The 19,342-nt window shown below is 37.2% G+C and overlaps 1 protein-coding gene across 6 annotated transcripts in view; it reads right to left on the bottom strand.

Moving 5' to 3' along the window:
- Nucleotides 1–12,009: 12,009 nt before the first annotated feature.
- The window catches only part of ATRX (ATRX chromatin remodeler), a 409,611-nt gene continuing 402,278 nt past the window's right edge, over nucleotides 12,010–19,342 (bottom strand). For 5 of the 6 annotated variants that reach the window (XM_049873283.1, XM_049873286.1, XM_049873285.1 and 2 more), the window contains 5 exons: nucleotides 18,789–18,938; nucleotides 17,841–17,966; nucleotides 16,816–16,911; nucleotides 16,000–16,128; nucleotides 12,010–14,965 (listed from right to left, as the gene is read on the bottom strand). In XM_049873283.1, the coding sequence (XP_049729240.1) occupies nucleotides 14,687–14,965; nucleotides 16,000–16,128; nucleotides 16,816–16,911; nucleotides 17,841–17,966; nucleotides 18,789–18,938 (780 nt within the window). In that variant the 3' untranslated portion in view covers nucleotides 12,010–14,686. The remainder of the gene's footprint in view (nucleotides 14,966–15,999; nucleotides 16,129–16,815; nucleotides 16,912–17,840; nucleotides 17,967–18,788; nucleotides 18,939–19,342) is intronic. The other variant, XM_049873284.1, reaches the window with a different exon arrangement.

The following is a 19,342-nucleotide window of genomic DNA, read 5'->3' as shown; positions in this document are numbered from 1 at the left end:
TTTTGTGTTGTTTGGATTAATGTCAGCCTTGTTGGAGTGAGATGGAATCTCATTATAGTTTTAATTTGCGTTTCTCTAATGACTAATGATCGTGAGCATTTCCTCCTGTATCTGTTAGATACCTGAATGTCTTCTTTAGTGAAGTGCTTGTTCATATCCTTTGCCCATTTTTTAATTGGGTTATTTGTCTTTTTGCAGTTGAGTTTTTGCAGTATCATGTAGATTTTAGACTTCACACGCTGATCAGAAAAGTCATAGCTAAAAATTTTTTCCCAGTCCATAGGTAATCTTTTTACTCTTTTGGTGAAGTCTAGGATGAGCATAGGTGTTTGACTTTTGGAAGCTCCCAGTTATCTAGTTTCTCTTCTGTATTGTTAGTAATGTTTCATACACTGTTCATGCCATGTATGAGGGCTCCTAGCATTGTCCCTATTTTTTCTTCCATGATCTTTATAGTTTTAGATTTTATATTTAGGTCTTTGATCCATTTTGAGTTCGTTTTTGTGCATGGTGTGAGGTATGGGTCTTGTTTTATTTTTTTGCAGATGAATATCCAGTTATGCCAGCACCATTTGTTAAACAGGCTGTCTTTTCCCCAATTAACTGACTTTGGGCCTTTGTCAAATATCAACTGCTCATATGTGGATGGATTTTTGTCTGGATTCTGAATTCAGTTCCATTGGTCTACGTATCTCTTGTTGTACAAGTACCAGGCTGTTTCGACTATGGTGGTGGTATAATAGGTTCTAAAATTGGGTAGAGTGAGGCCTCCCACTTTGTTCTTCTTCTTCAATAATTCTTTACTTATCTGGGGCCTCTTTCGCTTCCATATGAAGTTGGTGATTTGTTTCTCCATCTCATTAAAAAATGCCATTGGAATTTGGATCAGAATTGCTTTATATCTATAGATGGCCTTTGGTAGAATAGACATTTTTAAAATGTTAAGTCTTCCTATCCATGAACAAGGTACGTTTTTCCACTTATGTAGTTCTCTTTTTGTTTCTTGCGGTAGTGACTTGTAGTTTTTTTTTTTTTGTATAGGTCTTTTATGTCTCTGGTAAAATTTATTCCTAAGTATTTTATCTTCTGGGGGACTAGTGTAAATGGTATTGATTTGGTGATTTCCCCTTCAATGCTCTTTTTGTTGGTGTAGAGGAATCCAACTGATTTTTGTATGTTTATCTTGTATCCTGATACTCTGCTGAACTCTTCTATTAGTTTCATTAGTTTTCTGGAGGATTCTTTAGGGTTTTCTGTGTATAAGATCATGTCATCTGCAAGTAGAGATACTTTTACTTCTTCCTTACCAATCTGGCTGCTTTTTATTCTTTATCTAGACTAATTGCTTCGGCTAGGACCTCCAGCACAATGTTCAATAAGAGTGGTGATAAAGGGCATCCTTGTCTGGTTCCCGATCTCAAGGGGAATGCTTTCGGACTCCGTCCATTTAGGATGATGTTGGCTGTTGGCTTTGTATAAATGCTTTTTATTATGTTGAGGAATTTTCCCCCAGTCCTATTTTGCTGAGAGTTTTTATCATGAATGAGTGTTGAACTTTGTCAAGTGCCTTTTCTGCATCAATTGATAAGATCATGTGGTTCTTGCCTTTTTTTTTTATTTATATGATGGATTACATTGATTGTTTTCTAATGTTGAACCATCCCTGCATACCTGGAATGAATCCCACTTAGTCATGGTGAATTTTTTTTTTGATATGTTGTTAAATTCTATTGGCTAGAATTTTGTTGCATATTTTTGCATCTAAGTTCATTAGGGATATAGGTCTGTAATTTTCTTTTTTGTAATGTCTTTACCTGGTTTTGGTATCAGGGATATGCTGGCTTCATAGAATGAGTTTGGGAGTATTCTGACCTTTTCTAGGCTCTGAAATACCTTTAGTAGTAGTGGTGTTAACTCTTCTCTGAAAGTTTGGTAGAACTCTGCAGTGAAGCCATCTGGGCCAGGGCTTTTTTTGTTGTTGGGAGTTTTTTGATTATCTTTTCAATCTCTTCTTTTGTTATGGGTCTATTTAGTTGTTCCACCTCTGTTTGTGTTAATTTAGGTAGGTAGTGTGTTTCTAGGAATTCATCCACTCCTTCTAGTTTTTCAAATTTGTTAGAGTTGCCACTCCTGCCCTTTTTTGACTGTTGTTTGCTTGATATATATTTTTCCATCCTTTGAGTTTTCGTTTGTGTTTCTAAGGCATGTCTCTTGTAGGCAGCATATAGAAAGATCGTGTTTCCTTCATCCACTCTGCCACTCTCTGTCTCCTTCTTGGTGCATTTAGTCCATTTACATTCAGTGTAATTATGGATAGGTATATAGGGTCGCTATGAGTCAGAATCGACTCGACGGCACTGGGTGGGGTATGAGTTTAATGCTATCTTTTTGATGTCTTTTTGTATCTGTTGTTGACTGTTTTTCCCACTTAATTTTTTTGTGCTGGGTAGTTTATCTTTATACATTGTCTTTTCCTCTTATTCATTGTTGATGATTTTGTTTCTGCTGAGTCTCTATTTTTTCTTGTATTTTATTTTGATGAGTAACATTGTTGGTCTCCTTTGCGGTTACCTTAATATTTACCCCTATTTTTCTATGTTTAAACCTAACTTTTATTTCTTTATATCGCCTCGTTCTCCTCTCCATATCAAAGATCTTGTCCCTCTTTATCGTTTTAATGTTGTCTTCTTTTACATAATGACATTGCTGTTTCCCTGTTTTGAGCATTTTTGTTATCTTCATTTATTTTTGTGATTTCCCTGTCTCTGCTGACATCTGATTGCTCTGTCCAGTGTTCTAGTCTTGGGTTTATATCTGATATTATTGATTTTCTAACCAGAGAACTCCCTGTAGTATTTCTTGTAGTTTTGTTTTGATTTTTACAAATTCCCTAAACTTCTGTTTATGTAGAAATGTCCTAATTTCACCTTCATATTTGAGAGAAAGTTTTGCTGGATATACAATTCTTGGCTGAGAATTTTTTTCCTTCAATGGTTTTATAAGTCATCCCATTGCCTTCTTGCCTGCATGGTTTCTGCTGAGTAGTCTGAGCTTATTCTTATTGACTTTCCTTTGCAGGTGACTTTTCATTTATCCCTAGCTACTCTTAAAATTCTCTCTTTATCTTTGGTTTTGGCAAGTTTGATTATAATATGTCTTGGTGACTTTCTTTTAACATCTACCTTATGTGGAGTTTGATGAGCATCTTGGATAGATATCATCTCATCTTTCACGATATCAGGGAAGTTTTCTGCCAACAAATCTTCAACAATTCTCTATGTATTTTCTGTTACCCCTCCCTGTTCTGGTACTCCAATCACTTATAGGTTATTTCTCTTGATAGAGTCCCACATGATTCTTTAGGTTTCTTCATTTTTTTTTTTAATTCTTTTATCTGATTTTTCTTCAAATATATTGGTGCCACATGCTTTATCTTCAATGTTACCAGTTCTGCCTTCCACTTGCTAATTCTGCTCCTCTGACTTTCTTTTGAGTTGTCTACTTCAGTAATTTTATTGTTAATCTTCTGAATTTCTGACTGCTGTCTCTGTATGGATTCTTGCTGCTTAATAATTTTTTTGTTATGTTCTTGAATAACCTTTTTAATTTCTTCAACTTCTTTATCTGTGTATTCCTTGGCTTGTTCTGCATATTGCCTGATCTCCTTCCTCATCTTGTTCCTGATGTCTTGAAGAGTTTTGTATACTAATCTTTTGTATTCTGCATCTCGTAATCCCAGGAAGGCACCTTCATCCAGAAGATCCCTTGATTCTTTTTTTGGAGAACTTTTTGAAGAAATCATGGTCTGCTTTTTTATGTGATTAGATATTGACTGTTGTCTCCAAGTCATCTATAAGTTATTGCATTAGTTTATTTTATGTATGCTTACTGTATCCTAGCTCCTTGATTTGTTTTGTTTTGATATGCCCAAATAGGTTGCTTGAGTGAGATAGCTGGATTATTTTCACCTTTGATGCTCTAACGTCCTGTCATCCGATGGCTGGAGATGTTATCAGGTATATCAGTCCAGGAGTCCATTCACATTTCTTGTACGGATTCAGCTCAGGTGTCCAGGTAGTTGGTCATCAAGCGTGTGGTACGGGCTCTGTCCTACAGTCTTAGAGGGGCAGGGGTGATTGGTGTAGGTACTGGTATCTGGTTGCAGCAGGGGGTCACCATCTGAACAAAGTAGGGGGCTCTCAACTGTCCCCCAGTGTCTGTGAGGAAAGCACATCCCTGATCCCTAGAGCACACAGGTGGGTGGGTTCTGTAGGCGGACCATGGGCACCCAATGCTTTTGGTTGTAAGGACTGGGAGGTACCAGTTATCCTTGGACCCCTGTCACAGATTGCTGGGTGACCTGAGAGGAGCCACCAATTCTTAGGCCTCTGATGTGGGTAAGTGAGGACCCTGTTTAATAGGCAAAGTAGTGTCAAACATCAAACACCCACCTCTCCACCACACAGCTGAAACAGTTGCAATCTGCCAACAAGGGCCTATTCTCCTGAAATAGGCCCACACAGGTCCATGCAAGGGGGAAAGGTACTAAAAGTCCATGGACCATTTATGCCTGGACAAGAGCCTCTTCTGTCCTGAGCTCCCCAGGTTAGTGGAGCTGGTAGATTATCTTTTCCCCAGTCTTGAATTTATTCCTTCTCCAAGGTTGGGAGAATGGCTCAGGGTGCAGCAGGACCTATTTCAGGCCCAGGGAAATCGACAGCCACTGACGCTGCCTTGGGGGCTGGGAAAGTGGTAAAACATACGCAAGTACTTAGCTTTTGCTGAGAGCGCCATTCTTCTCTGGTTCCAGAGGTGTGAGTAGGCTGTGCGGCTGGCTGTTTCTCCCTAAGGAAGCTGCAAACAAATGCTACCACCAGCCCACCACAGCCTGAGGGTTCCCAGCTATTCAGGTCCTGCAACTCCTCTCCACTTCAGAACCGTCTTCTCCCTCCCCTTGCCACTCAGTCTGTTTTCTAACTTTGCCTTTGGTGTTTAGGGCTCCTAAAAACTTGTCATAAATCTAATCGTTTCACTTTTTATAATTTTTATTGTGCTTTATGTGAAAGTTTACAAATCAAGTCAGTCTCTCACACAAAAACCCATATACACTTTGCTACACACTCCCAATTACTCTCCCCCTAATGAGACAGCCTGCTCTCTCCCTCCACTCTCTCTTTTTGTGTCCATTTCACCAGCTTCTAACCCCCTCCACCCTCTCATCTCCCCTCCAGGCAGGAGATGCCAACATAGTCTCAAGTGTCCACCTGATCCAAACAGCTCACTCCTCACCAGCATCCCTCTCCAACCCATTGTCCAGTCCAATCCATGTCTGAAGAGTTGGCTTTGGGAATGGTTCCTGTCCTGGGGCAACAGAAGGTCCGGCGACCGTGATCACTGGGGTCCTTCTAGTCTCAGTCAGGCCATTAAGTCTGGTCTTATGAGAATTTGAGGTCTGCATCCCACTGCTCTCGTGTTCCCTCACTCGTTCTCTGTTGTGTTCCCTGTCAGGGCTGTCATCATTTGTAGCCAGGTACCATCTAGTTCTTCTGGTCTCAGGATGATGTGGTCTCTGTCACTTGTTTTTTTTTTTGGGGGGGGGTCTTTGTTGTAAGAGGGTTCACCGGAAGCATCTGACTACCCCGCCATCTTGGCCCCGCTACTGGGTCACATTTTGACGGTAAATGAAATAGCTTGAGTTGCTCTATGGGTCAGGAATGTCTGGGTGGTAAGTGACATAAACTAAACTCAAATTGGCTTAAGCCCGAACTTGACCAAACTAAAAAAAGAGTAAAACCTAACAAAAAAGTCCTAAGTGGAAATAGCTTCAGTCATCGCTCAATGTGGTTTTAAAAATAATCAAAACCTAAAGAAATTGAATCATCATGTTTATTGCTAGCTGTTACCCTATATGCATATAGGGAGCCTATTCTGATTAAAAAAAAAAAGCGAATGGCTCTGTTTAATTTTTTGAAGAACTACCTCACTGTTTTCCACAATAGCTGTACCATTTTGCATTCCCTCCAGCAATGGATAAGCGTTCCAATTTCTCCACATTCTTGTCAACATTTGTTATTTTCCTGTTTTTTTTTTTTTAATCTTAGCCATCCTAGTGGGAGTGAAGTGGTATCACATTGATTTTGATTTGCATCTTCCCTAAGGGCAAATCCTAAATTATGGATAACATTGTGAAGAATGAGAATTCCAGAACACTTAATTATGCTCATGAGGAACCTGTACATAGACCAAGAGGCAGTTGTTTGAACAGAACAAGGGGATAGTACATGGTTTAAAGTCAGGAAAAGTGTATGTCAGGGTTGGACCTTTTCACTATACATATTCGATCTGTATGCTGAGCAAATAATTTGAGAAGCTGGACTATATGAAGAACAAGGCATCAGGATTGGAGGAAGACTCATTTACAACCTGCAATATGCAGATGACACAACCTCACTTGCTGAAAGTGAAGAGGACTTGAAGCACTTACCGATGAAGACCAAAGACTACACCCTTCAATATGGATTACACCTCAACTTCAACAGAAAGAAAACAAGAATCATCACAACTGGAGTAATAAGCAACATCATGATAAAGGAGAAAATTTTGAAGTTGTCAAGGATTTAATTTTCCTTGGATCCACAATCAACAGCCATGGAAGCAGCAGTCAAGAAATCAAACGATGTATTGTATTGGGCAAATTTGCTGCAAAAGACCTCTTTAAAGTGTTAAAAAGCAAACATGTCACTTTGAGGTCTTAAAAAGCAAACATGTCACTTGGAAGACTAAGGTGCGCCTGACCCAAGCCATGGTATTTTCATTTGCCTCATATGCATGCAAAAGCTGAACAATGAATAAGGAACGACTGAAGAATTGATGTCTCCGAATTATGGTGTTGGTGAAGAATATTGAATATACATCACAAACTGCCAGAAGAACAAACAAATCTGCCTTGGAAGAAGTACATTCAAAATGCTTCTTAGAAGCGAGGATGGCTAGACTTCGTCTTATATACTTTGGACATGTTGTCAGGAGGGACCAGCCCCTGGAGAAGGACATCATGCCTGATAACGTAGAGGGTTAACATAAAAGAGGAAGACCCTCAATGAGATGGATTGACAGTGGCTGTAACAGGGGTTCAAACATAGTAAAAATTGTGAGGATAGAGCAGGACCGAGCAGTGTTTCTTTCAGTTATACATAGGGTTGCTATGCATCCAAACCGACTGGAAGCCACCTACCAACACAATGGCTAATGATGTTGAGGATCTTTTCATGTGCTTGATGTCCTCTTGAATATTCTCTGTGATGAAACATCTGTTCAAGTCTTTTGCCCATTTTTGATTGATTTGTCTTTTTGTTAAGTTGTAGAAGAGATATATTTTTGGTGCTGTTTTGTAATTCTTTGAATATATGTAAGCTGTTCATGATACACGTGTTACATTTCCTTAACTCAAGAAAAATGCCTCTATTCTGAGGGAGGACTTCCTGACTATTTTGTTTCCTTGTGAATTACACCAGCATTTCTCACTCGAAATAGAGGATTTTGAAGTACTTAGTACATAAACCTGCCTGCTCTGAGGAAGGCTGAATGATCACATCCTTGGCACCGAAGGACACAGATTCAATGTCCCGGATGCCAAATCTAAGGCTTAGGGAGACATCTGGGGTCTTCCCATTTTACAATTGCCACTCACACAGGAATCTGCTTACGTTTCATTCTGGTTCATGCGCTCTTTCACTTCTCACAAGCAATTCTCATTTTTAAGTTTAGTTCAGTACTAATTATTCTGAAAATGTGCTTAATGTGGTCTAGCAGATTGAAAAAATGAATGGGAATTTAAATCTAAAGGAGGCATCTGAATAGAGTGGAATGAGAACTGGAACAGAAGCTGGAACACATGGGCACCCTTAGGCAAGTCCCTTCCCCTTCTCTGGGACTGTTACCCTAATTGTAAAAGAAGGGTACCATCTCTGGCATTCTATGATTCTTTAAGTTCTGTTCCCTAATTTATGTGTTAGCATGTAAATGTGTGTGTGTGTGTAGGGGGGATAGTTTGGAGAAGTAAAATGTGTGTGGGGGGGTGTGGATTGCAAGCAGGCGCTTCATTTTGAGTTTATTACATCCAGGAGAGTGTGCAAGATGTGAGGAGAAAGGGTGGGCACTTTTTCCTGATAGAATAAGTTTATTTTGTACGAGTAAGACTGCATCATTAAGGCCTTTGAAGCCCAACCTCCCCATGCTGTATTGAAAACGTACTGAGAATTAGGGATAAACTAACAGGACCTCGGATAGTTACATTAACTTTTTTTTCTTTTTTAAAGTTTGATTTTGTTTTTATTTGAAATATATTTAGCAGGCTAGACACAGGTTTCTACCTGAATTGCTAGTGGCATGTGGGGACAAGCAGCTACAGAAAAAAAAAAATTACTATTTCACTCTTCTATTATATTCACAATTTCTGTCACCAGATTTGATTTTCTTTAAAAAGAAACCTACACCTCAAAAGGCATTCCATATTATTGTTACATAAGAGTCAACATAAACAAATATTGCCTCTTCTTAAACTGTATCCAGACCAGATAATTTCAATATTGGCCTAATTTAGCCTTTACAGTTATGAATAGAATGGGAAGTTACCATTTGCTTAAAAACTGACTTTACAGAGGTTGATTTATATTTGTTGTTGTTAGGTGCTGTTATTCTAACTCGCAGCGACCCCATTTGACAGAGTAGAACTGTCCTGGTAGAGTTTTCTTGGCTGTAATCTTTACACGAGCAGATCACCAGGTCTTTCCCCCTCAGGGCTACTGGACCGGGGTTAATACCACCATTTTTGTTAACAGTCGATCGCTTAACCATTGCACCACCAGGGCTCTTGATGTTTTGTAATGTTTATAACTCAATCAGGTAACTAATACACACAAATCAGATTCTTAAACATGTTTTTTTCATTTTCTACAATGAGTTCCAGAAGCAGTAAGAAACACAGCTCTGAGAGTGCCTCTGGGCAAAAGATAAAGGTTATAGCTTGTGGAAGTGGTAGTTAGAGCAAATTACAACTTAACTGCTTTGTCATTAAAATACCTGTCAGAGCTCTCATTTTCTAAACAGAGGAGAAGAAAAGGTATAGCTTAGTGGTGGAGAGGGTTAGCAAAGGGAACGGATTTCTAATTCTGTTCAAAAACTTGCCATGTAACCTTAGACAAACACATTGCCTTTTGGCTTCAAACTGTGCTTAAACACTAACTCTTGGCGCTGAAAGGGACTTCAGGAAATCATGGATCCAGTCCCTTGCCTTCAAGCAAGTAAGGTATTATTATAGTCCCATTTTTCAAATGAGACTCGAAAGACCCAGAAAATTTAAATAAATAGAATGTCTTCTGCCTCCTGAGTACAATGGGTTTGATTTGGGTCCCACTTTTTTAGCTTGCCCATGAGATAGCAAGCATAGTTATTCTCCTTGCTTTTCTCGGACATGTCGTATACAGGTTAACACAAAATAACCACAAAGCATTCTGAAAATACCAAGGGAAGCTTATAAATATAACATTGCCAACAGAGATACTAGCTTCTCAAAGAAAAGTAACAGGAATGGATTTAGCTCTTTGAAGAACTGGCTTGAGGAAAGAGAGAGAATTAGTCAACTTACTTAAATGGACCAATCTCACTCTCTGCAAATATGTGTAAGGGTATAATTATGAGTAACAATAATAAAAATTAAGAAAGAAAAAGAATGTTATTAAAGGACATATTAGGTTTGAGAGAATAACAGTGAAATTTTGCGTATGGAATCAGAAATCCTGAGCAAATCTGGGTCCTTGGAGACAAGCAAAGGAAAATTTAACAGGTTTTTCTTACAATTTTAAAAAGTTACTATCCTATACAACCGCTAATGATTTTTCCTTTTATTCTTAAAATTCTCTAGTCTGGTCATTGAATGCCGGGACTCATGGTCTATCTTCCTGTCTCCAATCTTTCTTCACCTTGCATTCTAAATCAAATTGCCCACGCCTAAATAATCTTTACCTGTTATTTTGAACACGTCGCTGGCCTCACAAACTGCTGTTACCCTGTGTATTGAATTACTCATTCAGGCTTTCGAGATCCTCCATAAGTCAACTCCAATCTAGTCTCTCTTTCCCGATCCTTCTCAACCTTTGTTCTTTCTTTCAATACACTTTCTCCCCATATACCTGAAACAAATCCCATCCTACCATCTGATAAGCCATCTCTCCTCACCTTTCCTGAAAACCAACTGGTTGAGGACTATCGGGAGGGAGTTGAGTCTCCCCGTCCCTTATGTGTTGCCATCAGGGAGGGGAAGTGAGAGCAGAATTCGGAGTTGAGTGTTGCTGAATAGATAATACTTGTGATATATGGTAGTTCTGACTAGTAAAGAGGGTGTGCAGTATTTTAGGATTAGCATCACCCCTTCATTTCTTCAAAGTTGTACCCTTACTACCTTTAATGAAGGCCTTAATTTATATGTTCTTTTCCTTGGTGAAGGTCTATGTGTAGTGGCCACTATCAAAAAGCAGATCCCTAGAGAATGAAGACAGGAAGGGTGACTCTCTTAGCCAAGTAGGCAAAAATGATGTCAAGAGGTTATCCCAAAGAGGGGGGAAAAAAACAAACCCATAACCAAATCCATTGCTGTTGAGTCTAACTCTGACTCATAGTTACCCTATAGGACAGAGAACCGCCCCACAGGGTTTCAGGGCTCTAAATCTTTATGGAAGCAGACTGCCACATCCTTCTCCTCTGGAGCATGGGTGGTTTCAAACCGCCGACCATTTGGTTAGCAGGTGAGTGCTTAACCACTGTGCCATCAGGGCTCCTCCCAAAGAGAAGGTGGTAGTATATTTTGTAATGGAATTTTATGGCAGTACATTCACTGGGGAGTAAAACTCTTGGGCAGTGAGGTCATCATTCCATTATTAGATCCAACACTAGTGATGTGGGCAGAGTTTGGTTACCAGGAAGACACTCAGCTTAGACACAACACATATTTTGTTTTTTTATTCTCTCTCACATTAAAAACAAAACAAAAAACTTGCTGCCGTCAAGTTGATTCCGACTCATAGCGACCCTACAGGACAGAGTAGAACGGTCCCACAGAGTTTCCAAAGAGCACGTGGTGGATTCGAACTGTTGACCTTTTGGTTGGCAGCCATAGCTCTTAACTACTACACCACCAGGGTCCCCCACCTCTGCAATATAGTAGTGTATTGCACAGACAAAAGCATTTCTGAAGCTTGACATTCCTTTGGGATTGGACCAGATTATAGGCTTTGAAAAAAAAATGGTGGAAAATTTTTTATTATCTAAGGATAGATTTGATTTGGGGATAGCCAAGTCACCTGAAACTCTGGTGAAATAAAGTCAGTAGTAACCTGAACATAATTTTTAGTGAAATAAACATGTTAAAGGATAACCTACTTTACTGTTAGAATAAGTATCTATAGCCTCTTAACATGCCATATCGAAAGGAAACTATGGTTACTAGCAGAGGCAAGCATTTTTTTTTTTTTAAAGCTTTGTTTGGGGCATATAAACATGTACCTGATTTTATGATAAAAGAGGGAGAATGGGCATAGCTAAGGGAAAACTACAAAATATTCAGCTTCTCTGGAGGCAGGTAATGAGGTTTCAATCTACTTGCTATAACTTGGCAGCTTTTGTATCAAGGGTGTTTGGCAGCCCTGCCTTGACTTACATGAGTGATGCAGCTGCTGGGAAGGAGAAAATGGTGCTGGATTACACACAGACAACCCAAACTAACACAAACACACATAGGTTTCCTGGTATGTAAATTCTTTTTGAAGTTAGAGATCTCCTTTTACAGAATTTAGTATATACCATTAAAAAATCAAACTTCTTAGCTTCTCAATATGAAATAAACTAACTGTGCAAAAGAACCACAATTAAATAGGACATCAAAAGCTATACATTTTCTATGAAACAATATGTGCACAGACTTTCAAAGCTGTGAAAATGCAATAAAGAGCACAACACATTTTGGTCACTTTATTAAATGACATTAAATAGTTTAAGTTTCAACTACTAAACAGCACTTTGAATGGTGAAAACACAGATAGTATATTGTCATACTTGAATGCTTTTCTTTAAAAACACAATTCCAGTCCTTATATATATTACAAAACAGCCTTAAAGGAAGAAGTGACATCTTTTCTACAGTACTTAAGGTATTCAATACAGAATTGAAAAGCAGTCTAACAGAAACAAAGGCAAGTGTTCACAGCTGTATGATTTCAGCAGCCAAAGCTGGATGATGGACTGAAACATTACTATACAACTGGGACAAAACATATACAATACCACAATACTAAGCAAAAACGCTTTACACCCAAAGAAATAAAACAGGTTACAAAATGTGGAGAGTTTAGCAGGCAAAACTGTATTACAAGCAACATTTTAAATTGTTATTTTTAAGCCATTGCAACTATTTAAAACATCTAAAACAAATATAAAAATGAGTCTTTTAGTATCTTACTGATGTGATTTTCTGTCTTTAAGTATTTGTTAAAGCTCGATGTTATACTCAAAGTACATATTACGTAGCTAAAATGTCAAGTGAGAAGAGTATGCAAAGTGGTCCAAGTTTTATTTCAAACCCTCTTATTTCCAATTAATCCTTCTATCTATTATTCTTTAAGCTATGGTTTCATCTATGGTGAAAAAGATTTAGAAGGTTGCCTAAAATTTTCACATCTATGTCTTTGAGCAAATAATTAGACCATGTTGAAAATTTCCAGGTCTAGTAAATCAGGTTTAAAGTATTCTGGACTTGTAGAAATACCAACTGATAACAGATGGCCAGAGCATACTGCCTTCAAATATTTATCTCATAAATCTAGTCTTCTTCATTTCTTCAAAAGTAAATGCACATCTACACACCCGCCTCCCCGCCCAATTAAATAAATCTGATTATGTGGCTGATGTAATATCTGAACATATGAAGTTTGTTAATAACATCTCACCATGAGGGTAGAGGAGTTGGGGAGGTGCGAGTGGTGGTGGGAGGTGGGCTGGCGGTGTAGTCAGCCATTTTACACCAAAACTTCACAAATTCTTTATCACAAACCTAGTATTTTCTGGATGTTTTACCACTAGTTCTTTTAAGATAAAAATGGAAATTTCCTAATCATCCAAACAACTCAAAACAATTTTAGCAAATGCGAAACTCATTCTAATCTAGTGATACCTAGAGCAAACCCTTCATCCAGCTTTTTTTTTTTTCTTAGAATTCCTTAGCTGTTCCCACTACCTGTTATATTACCATCTCAAAAATGGTTTTGCCATGATGAGTTGACTCCCGCAGTCTAACAATCTTTTCCTTTAAGAAATTCAAGAAATCAAATTATATGTGAATAAAATTACACATCATTTTTACATACCTAGGTTAAGAAAAAAGAAAATGTAATGATATTCCAGTAAAACTTTGTAAAAGGGTATCAAATGAAGTAAAACCAATCATAAAAATGCCTCACAGATCTAAGCTAAAAAAAAAAAAAAAAAGAACCAGAACTTTGAAACATTATTTATTTAAGAAAATGTAGGGAAGTTGGGGTCAAAGAACATGATGAGAGAAAAGAAGGAGAAGAGCATAAAAGCCAGTGATTCTTTAAGATGAATTATTTCACAATACTGACAGCACTGGGAATTGTTAAAGCACATTCCTCATGTGAACTTAAAGTCAGCAGTGGTTCTGCCATTTTGATGCTGTTTATAAAACAGGGTGTGAACCTAACAACCACAACTTTAGCATTAACCTCCTAAAATGCTAGAATTTGATTTTCTTAGTCCACATCCCACTGCCAGCAACAGGATGAAGCACTAGCCCTGGCACCAAGCAGTTAAGAGATGTGCTTTTTATTAGTGCCAGGAGAGAGAAAATTCAAGTGTGGAAGATAATCCACAACCCTGAAAATTTACCAGTAATTATTTCAGCACATATAACTGAAAATAAAAAATGGCAGAAAGACTAGAGAAGAAAAAAGGATTCTCTTCTCAGGCTATACTTAAGGCTGTTTACACAATGCTAAGATAAATGCAAGACTCCTCCAAGCTTTATAGCAGTAGTATTTAAGAATATTGCACACAATTCTGTGTCAAAGATAACCTTTAGTTTCTAACTTTTCAATCATAGACATGATATAGCAGGAGCCCAGTTTCAGACTTCAGTCAAAAGAACATTTAAGACCATTTCAATCACTTTAATCAAGAAATGGATTAAGTACAAAAGTATTTCATAACTTGAGGAATCAACTCTAAGAACTCAGCTGTGTTTTTACCTGTAAAGAATGAATATATAAATCTGTATTCTTTCCTAAATTCATTAATTTTATGGTTGATAAAAGCAGGCATAAAAGTTTAGAGAGGAAACCTGTGGAGCTGTTACTGTTATGGAAGAACTTGTTTTCACTGAAAACAATTTGAAATATCTTCTGTACTCAATGTGTGTAAGAAGATTCTAGGCAACATCACTGACAAACGTCAGGGAGAAATGGTATGCCCTATTAAAAAAATTTCTTTAAACTAATATGGAAGATTGGCATTTAAGGGGACCAAACTATTTATACAGTTGAGTTCTGTTAAGTCATTGATTCCTAAAAAAATAAAAGATCTTTCTATGATTTTAACAATCCTTTAAGCTTTTAGTGCAAAATCACATTGATTTCCCTTGGGAAGGTCCTGGATTTTTGCTTCTCATTGGGGGGGGTGCACGCTGTAATGGTGGTGGCTGCATACCACCAGCCACTGACTGATACATTCCTCTCATATCAATCTGCTGGTAGTTAGAAGGATTCATGATTAGATTTGGAGGCTTTGGCATCATGAGGTGACCGAGTGTTGCTTGTTGATAAGTCATCTGTTGCTGCTGCTGCTGATTATACTGCTGCTGGAGCCTTCTGTTCATAAGTATCCGCTGAACACAACTGATTAACTATAGAGAGAAAAGAGAGCTGTTAAAAGGACTCGACCTATCTCAAAGAAGCAAGTATCAAGTTTTGAGTTAAAATCAATTTGTTAAGCGGTACCATACCAAAAGGAAAACACATTATAGTTATCACCATTACTAATTTGATGGCATTCACAGGACCATTACTGTAGAAACCAGTTACTAACACCATTTAGGACTAAATTTTCTTAATGACCTAACTATTGTATTCTAAGTAGCATTTAGGTGAGTTGCCATAGTAACCTGTCCCACACTGGATTAATCTCAAGTATCACTTACAGCAATTTTTGTCAAGTCTCCTTTCTTTGTCATTCCTTTGAATATTTCACACAATGACAGACAAATAAACATTTCTAGTGACAAACACCAAAGGAAAAAGCACTTGCAGGGAAAATAATTGCTACCTGTAATGTCTCAAATTTCCTAAGATAACTTAAAACCACATTAATTCTGCAGTGCTTTCTAAGTAAAATTCATGCCACAGAAATTGATTCCTTGGTGTCAAGAGTCGAAATTTCCCAGTGTAAGGCAGATGGCTGGTAAAGGACAATTTCAGAAAAGATGAGCAAGGATCCTGGAATATGTTAGTCTCTTAAAGAATTATATAATTTAGTAGGAACTTGTGATATATATCATCCATAGTTCCGACTTTTTACTCTCAAGTAAAATATATATATAAAAAAAGAACTATGCCGAAAGTTGTTTAAAATGGTAAATGTGGTTTAAAAAAACTGGCAAAAATTCCTATTTAGATGTCCAGAATATGTTAAAAAAAAAAAAAGAAATATGAAAGAGATCCTATTTAAACTTCAAGGAAACCCATTTGGGAAGCTGCTTCTTTATAACCAAATATATTACCTTTACTGAACATTACTAGGTTTTTTGACAAAATTTCTTCCAGGAATAACCAATGACCACCCATATAGACAGGGCTTAGTTATTGACACAGATGTCACACAAAGCCCTTATTATAAATTCAAGAAAGCTAAACATAACCTAGAGATAGTCAGAATTCTTACCATCTGTTGTTTTGTCAATACGTCATTGTAGATTGCTTCTCTTCGTTTAACATCAAGCTCCTGGCTCGCTTGTCTACTTAATGCTAAAGCCTGAACTTGGGCCTCTGAGAGATTCATGTTTTCTTTCCACTAAAAGAAAAACATTTCTATTTACTCCTTACTGCAGTAGACTGAAGAAAAATAATTAAGGTACTTAAAGATACTCAGGATTTTTAAAGGTTTTTCTTTAAAGAACATAGTGATGTAAAAGTAGGATACTAAGTTGTCTACTACTATACACGCATTGACTATCTTTGGATTGAAATAATTATGTGAATTTACTTTATGCTACTGGTTAACTAAAAATATGTTTATGTAAACAATGTACACATATCTATGACTGATTGATTCCACAATTCTTAGAATTTACCCATTTCTCCTTTGTGTCAACTATATTTTATATATACATATATATATTTATATATATATATATATGTTGGAAACCCTGCTGGCGTAGCGGTTAAGTGCTACGGCTGCTAACAAAAGGGTTGGCAGTTCAAATCTGCCAGGCGCTCCTTGGAAACTCTATGGGGGCAGTTCTACTCTGTCCTATAGGGTCGCTATGAGTCGGAATGGACTCAACGGCACTGGGTTTGGTTTTTTTGGTTTTATATATATGTTATCCAGTTTATTCGTATTTTACTATTGCAAATCAAGCTATAAGAATTATGGTGTTTTTCCCACAGAAAGAGTGAAGCAACAAAAATAAAAATTAAAACAAACGAAGGGGGGACCACAAATTGGAGGCTGGAGTAAGACAACTGCCAATTAACTTACTACAGCTGAAATTATATCTTCAAGAGGCTGAATCCTCACTGCTGTGACACTGTTTGTGGCTTCCACAACTTTTTCTCTTCCTTGATTAATGAGGTCCTAGAAGAATGCAAGAAATAAGTTATACAGGGCACGTACAAGACAGTATAGTTTTAAAGTTTAGTGATTGGCCCTCTTGCCAATTTACAATACTTGGTTGTAAAACTCTTAATAATTCAAAACAAAAGCAAAATTCAGCATCAATAAAAGTGAAGGAAAACTCATCAATGCCAAAATGATACTGTTAGGAAGATAAAAGTTTCGGTTTTAATGTACCAACAATTTAATAATTTAAATGAATCCATAGACGCGTTTTAAAAAGACAACCGCAGATTCAATTAAGTTATTAAACTGTTGGTACAATAAAACCTAATCTTGCTTATTTAATTCATAATTGACTCTAGTTTTAAATCACTTACTTCATAATACTGGGCATTATCATATACTTAATGGTACATCCCTGGTGGTGTAGTGGTTAAGAGCTACGGCTGCTAACCAAGAGGTTGGCAGTTCGAATCCGCCAGGTGCTCCTTGGAAACTCTATTGGGCCGTTCTACTCTGTCCTATAGGGTTGCTATGAGTCGGAACTGACTCGACGGCAGTGGGTTAGTAGTTAGTAATGATACATCTACATTACATTAGAATATAAATTGATGTATTTATCCTTCTGCCAAATATTAATTTGCTTATTCAAAATATTTTATAACTGAAGAAAGTGCTATTTTCCTACCCAGTCAGCTGTCCTATTGTTTCTTAACTAAAATAATTCAAACTACATTAATTCAAGGCCTGATTCCCTTGTGCTATGAACAAGCCACATTTTACCATATACTATATTGGTTCAAAAAGGTCAATGATGAAAGTTTCTTGGTCTATTTGGAGGTAATCTTTTGGAGAATGTGATATTCCTGCATAGGGAACCCTCAACAACCAGGCACTTGAAATTGCCTTTAATTCACGTTAAACTACTTTTGTACTTCAAAACTTACCTCCAGCTGTTGATTACTCATTGCTGACAGGGCTCCCAAATTGAAAGGAATATAAGGAGTTTGAGAGTTGAAATTGACAGGGGGTAAATTGGTCCCAGTTGGTATGTTGAAACGCATGGTCAGTCCCTAAAAACAAAAAATTATGTACTTTTCACATTATGATTTAAAACTTGAAATTCTACATCACCTACTAATTTAGAAAAGAATCCACATTCTCAGATCTAGGAAATTATTAACACTCTTCTACACACAAACAAAACACCCTTTTCACCCGAAACCAAGATCTTATTACACAGAAAGCTTTAACCCCTAAAGGTTTACTCTTTTTCTGTTAATTCCCACAGAATGGGGCAACTCAGAGAATTCTGATGAGATTCCTAATATCACATTAATGTTAAATAAGTTTGGCACAATGAGTTTAGGAGTTTAAAAACGATTCAGGTATTAGGATAACATTCCCATGCTCAGGCACATTTTTGTTCAAGTGGATTGGTATTTAAAACAGACACAAAATTATTTAAATAAAGTTGCTGCTAGAGATTACCATTAATGTCCAATAATAGAATATTTTTGTGTTCTGATACACAGTCAAAATTTAGATTTCATAGTATATGTGCATAGTAAGCAACATTTACTCCCACCTCCAAAGAGTTCCTGTATGTTTGTTACTACAATGAGGGTGATGATGGCTGTTAATAATGCTAAGTATATAGCTTCCCACTCATGTCTTAATTCAGTGAAGGCTAAAGAGAAAATATTTTCTTCTCTTCTTTCCTCCCACTTTTCCACCAAAGGTAGCCGAAGCCTATAAGATTCTCATATTTGGGGACTGTTCCTGAAGATCCACTGTATTACTACCTGTTTCAAATGTGATTCTTTTTCTTCCTCACTACTCTTTCCAAAGACTAAGATAAAAGCAAAAACTAAAAAGTATTTTGAATGAACTACCTTCTTCTCTGCTTCATACTCAGCCCAAGCTGCTTTTCTTTCTTCTTCAGTCAATTCTTCCTCTTCTTTGTGATCCAAAAGAGAATCATGTTCGTGATAGCCTACAATGTGTTCTTTATGTATCTGAAGAAGTTCTGCAAGTATGGTATCCTGTTTAGAGGGTTTGAAATAATAGAAAATTATTTTGTCTCTCTGGATCGTATCTCTACATTTCTATGGTCAACTCTTAGACTAGAAACTAGACACTAGTTGCCATACACATTTCTGATACATATGATAAATTATCTAAAAACAGTCACAATACAGGCAACACCAGCTTTTTATGCAAGAATTTCATCTTTGTATAGCACGTGTTAAGAATTCAATAAAAAAAATTTTTTCCACCTTTCAACATTCAGGGTCATTTTCCCCCTAACCGTTTCCCTATTTTCTTCATGAACATTTTGTTCTGTGTTTAGTTCAGAGTTAATAGTTATGCTAACATAAGTCTGCTTAAAATAGTGATTGTATTGGATGCTTGTACTAAAAATCATGGCTATTCTTGTTTATACATA

Source organism: Elephas maximus, chromosome X (genome assembly GCF_024166365.1).
Source record: "Elephas maximus indicus isolate mEleMax1 chromosome X, mEleMax1 primary haplotype, whole genome shotgun sequence".
In the NCBI taxonomy this organism is placed as follows: domain Eukaryota; kingdom Metazoa; phylum Chordata; class Mammalia; order Proboscidea; family Elephantidae; genus Elephas; species Elephas maximus.
Note: the sequence above shows the minus strand (reverse complement) of the source record. Positions and strands in the feature narration are given on the sequence as shown.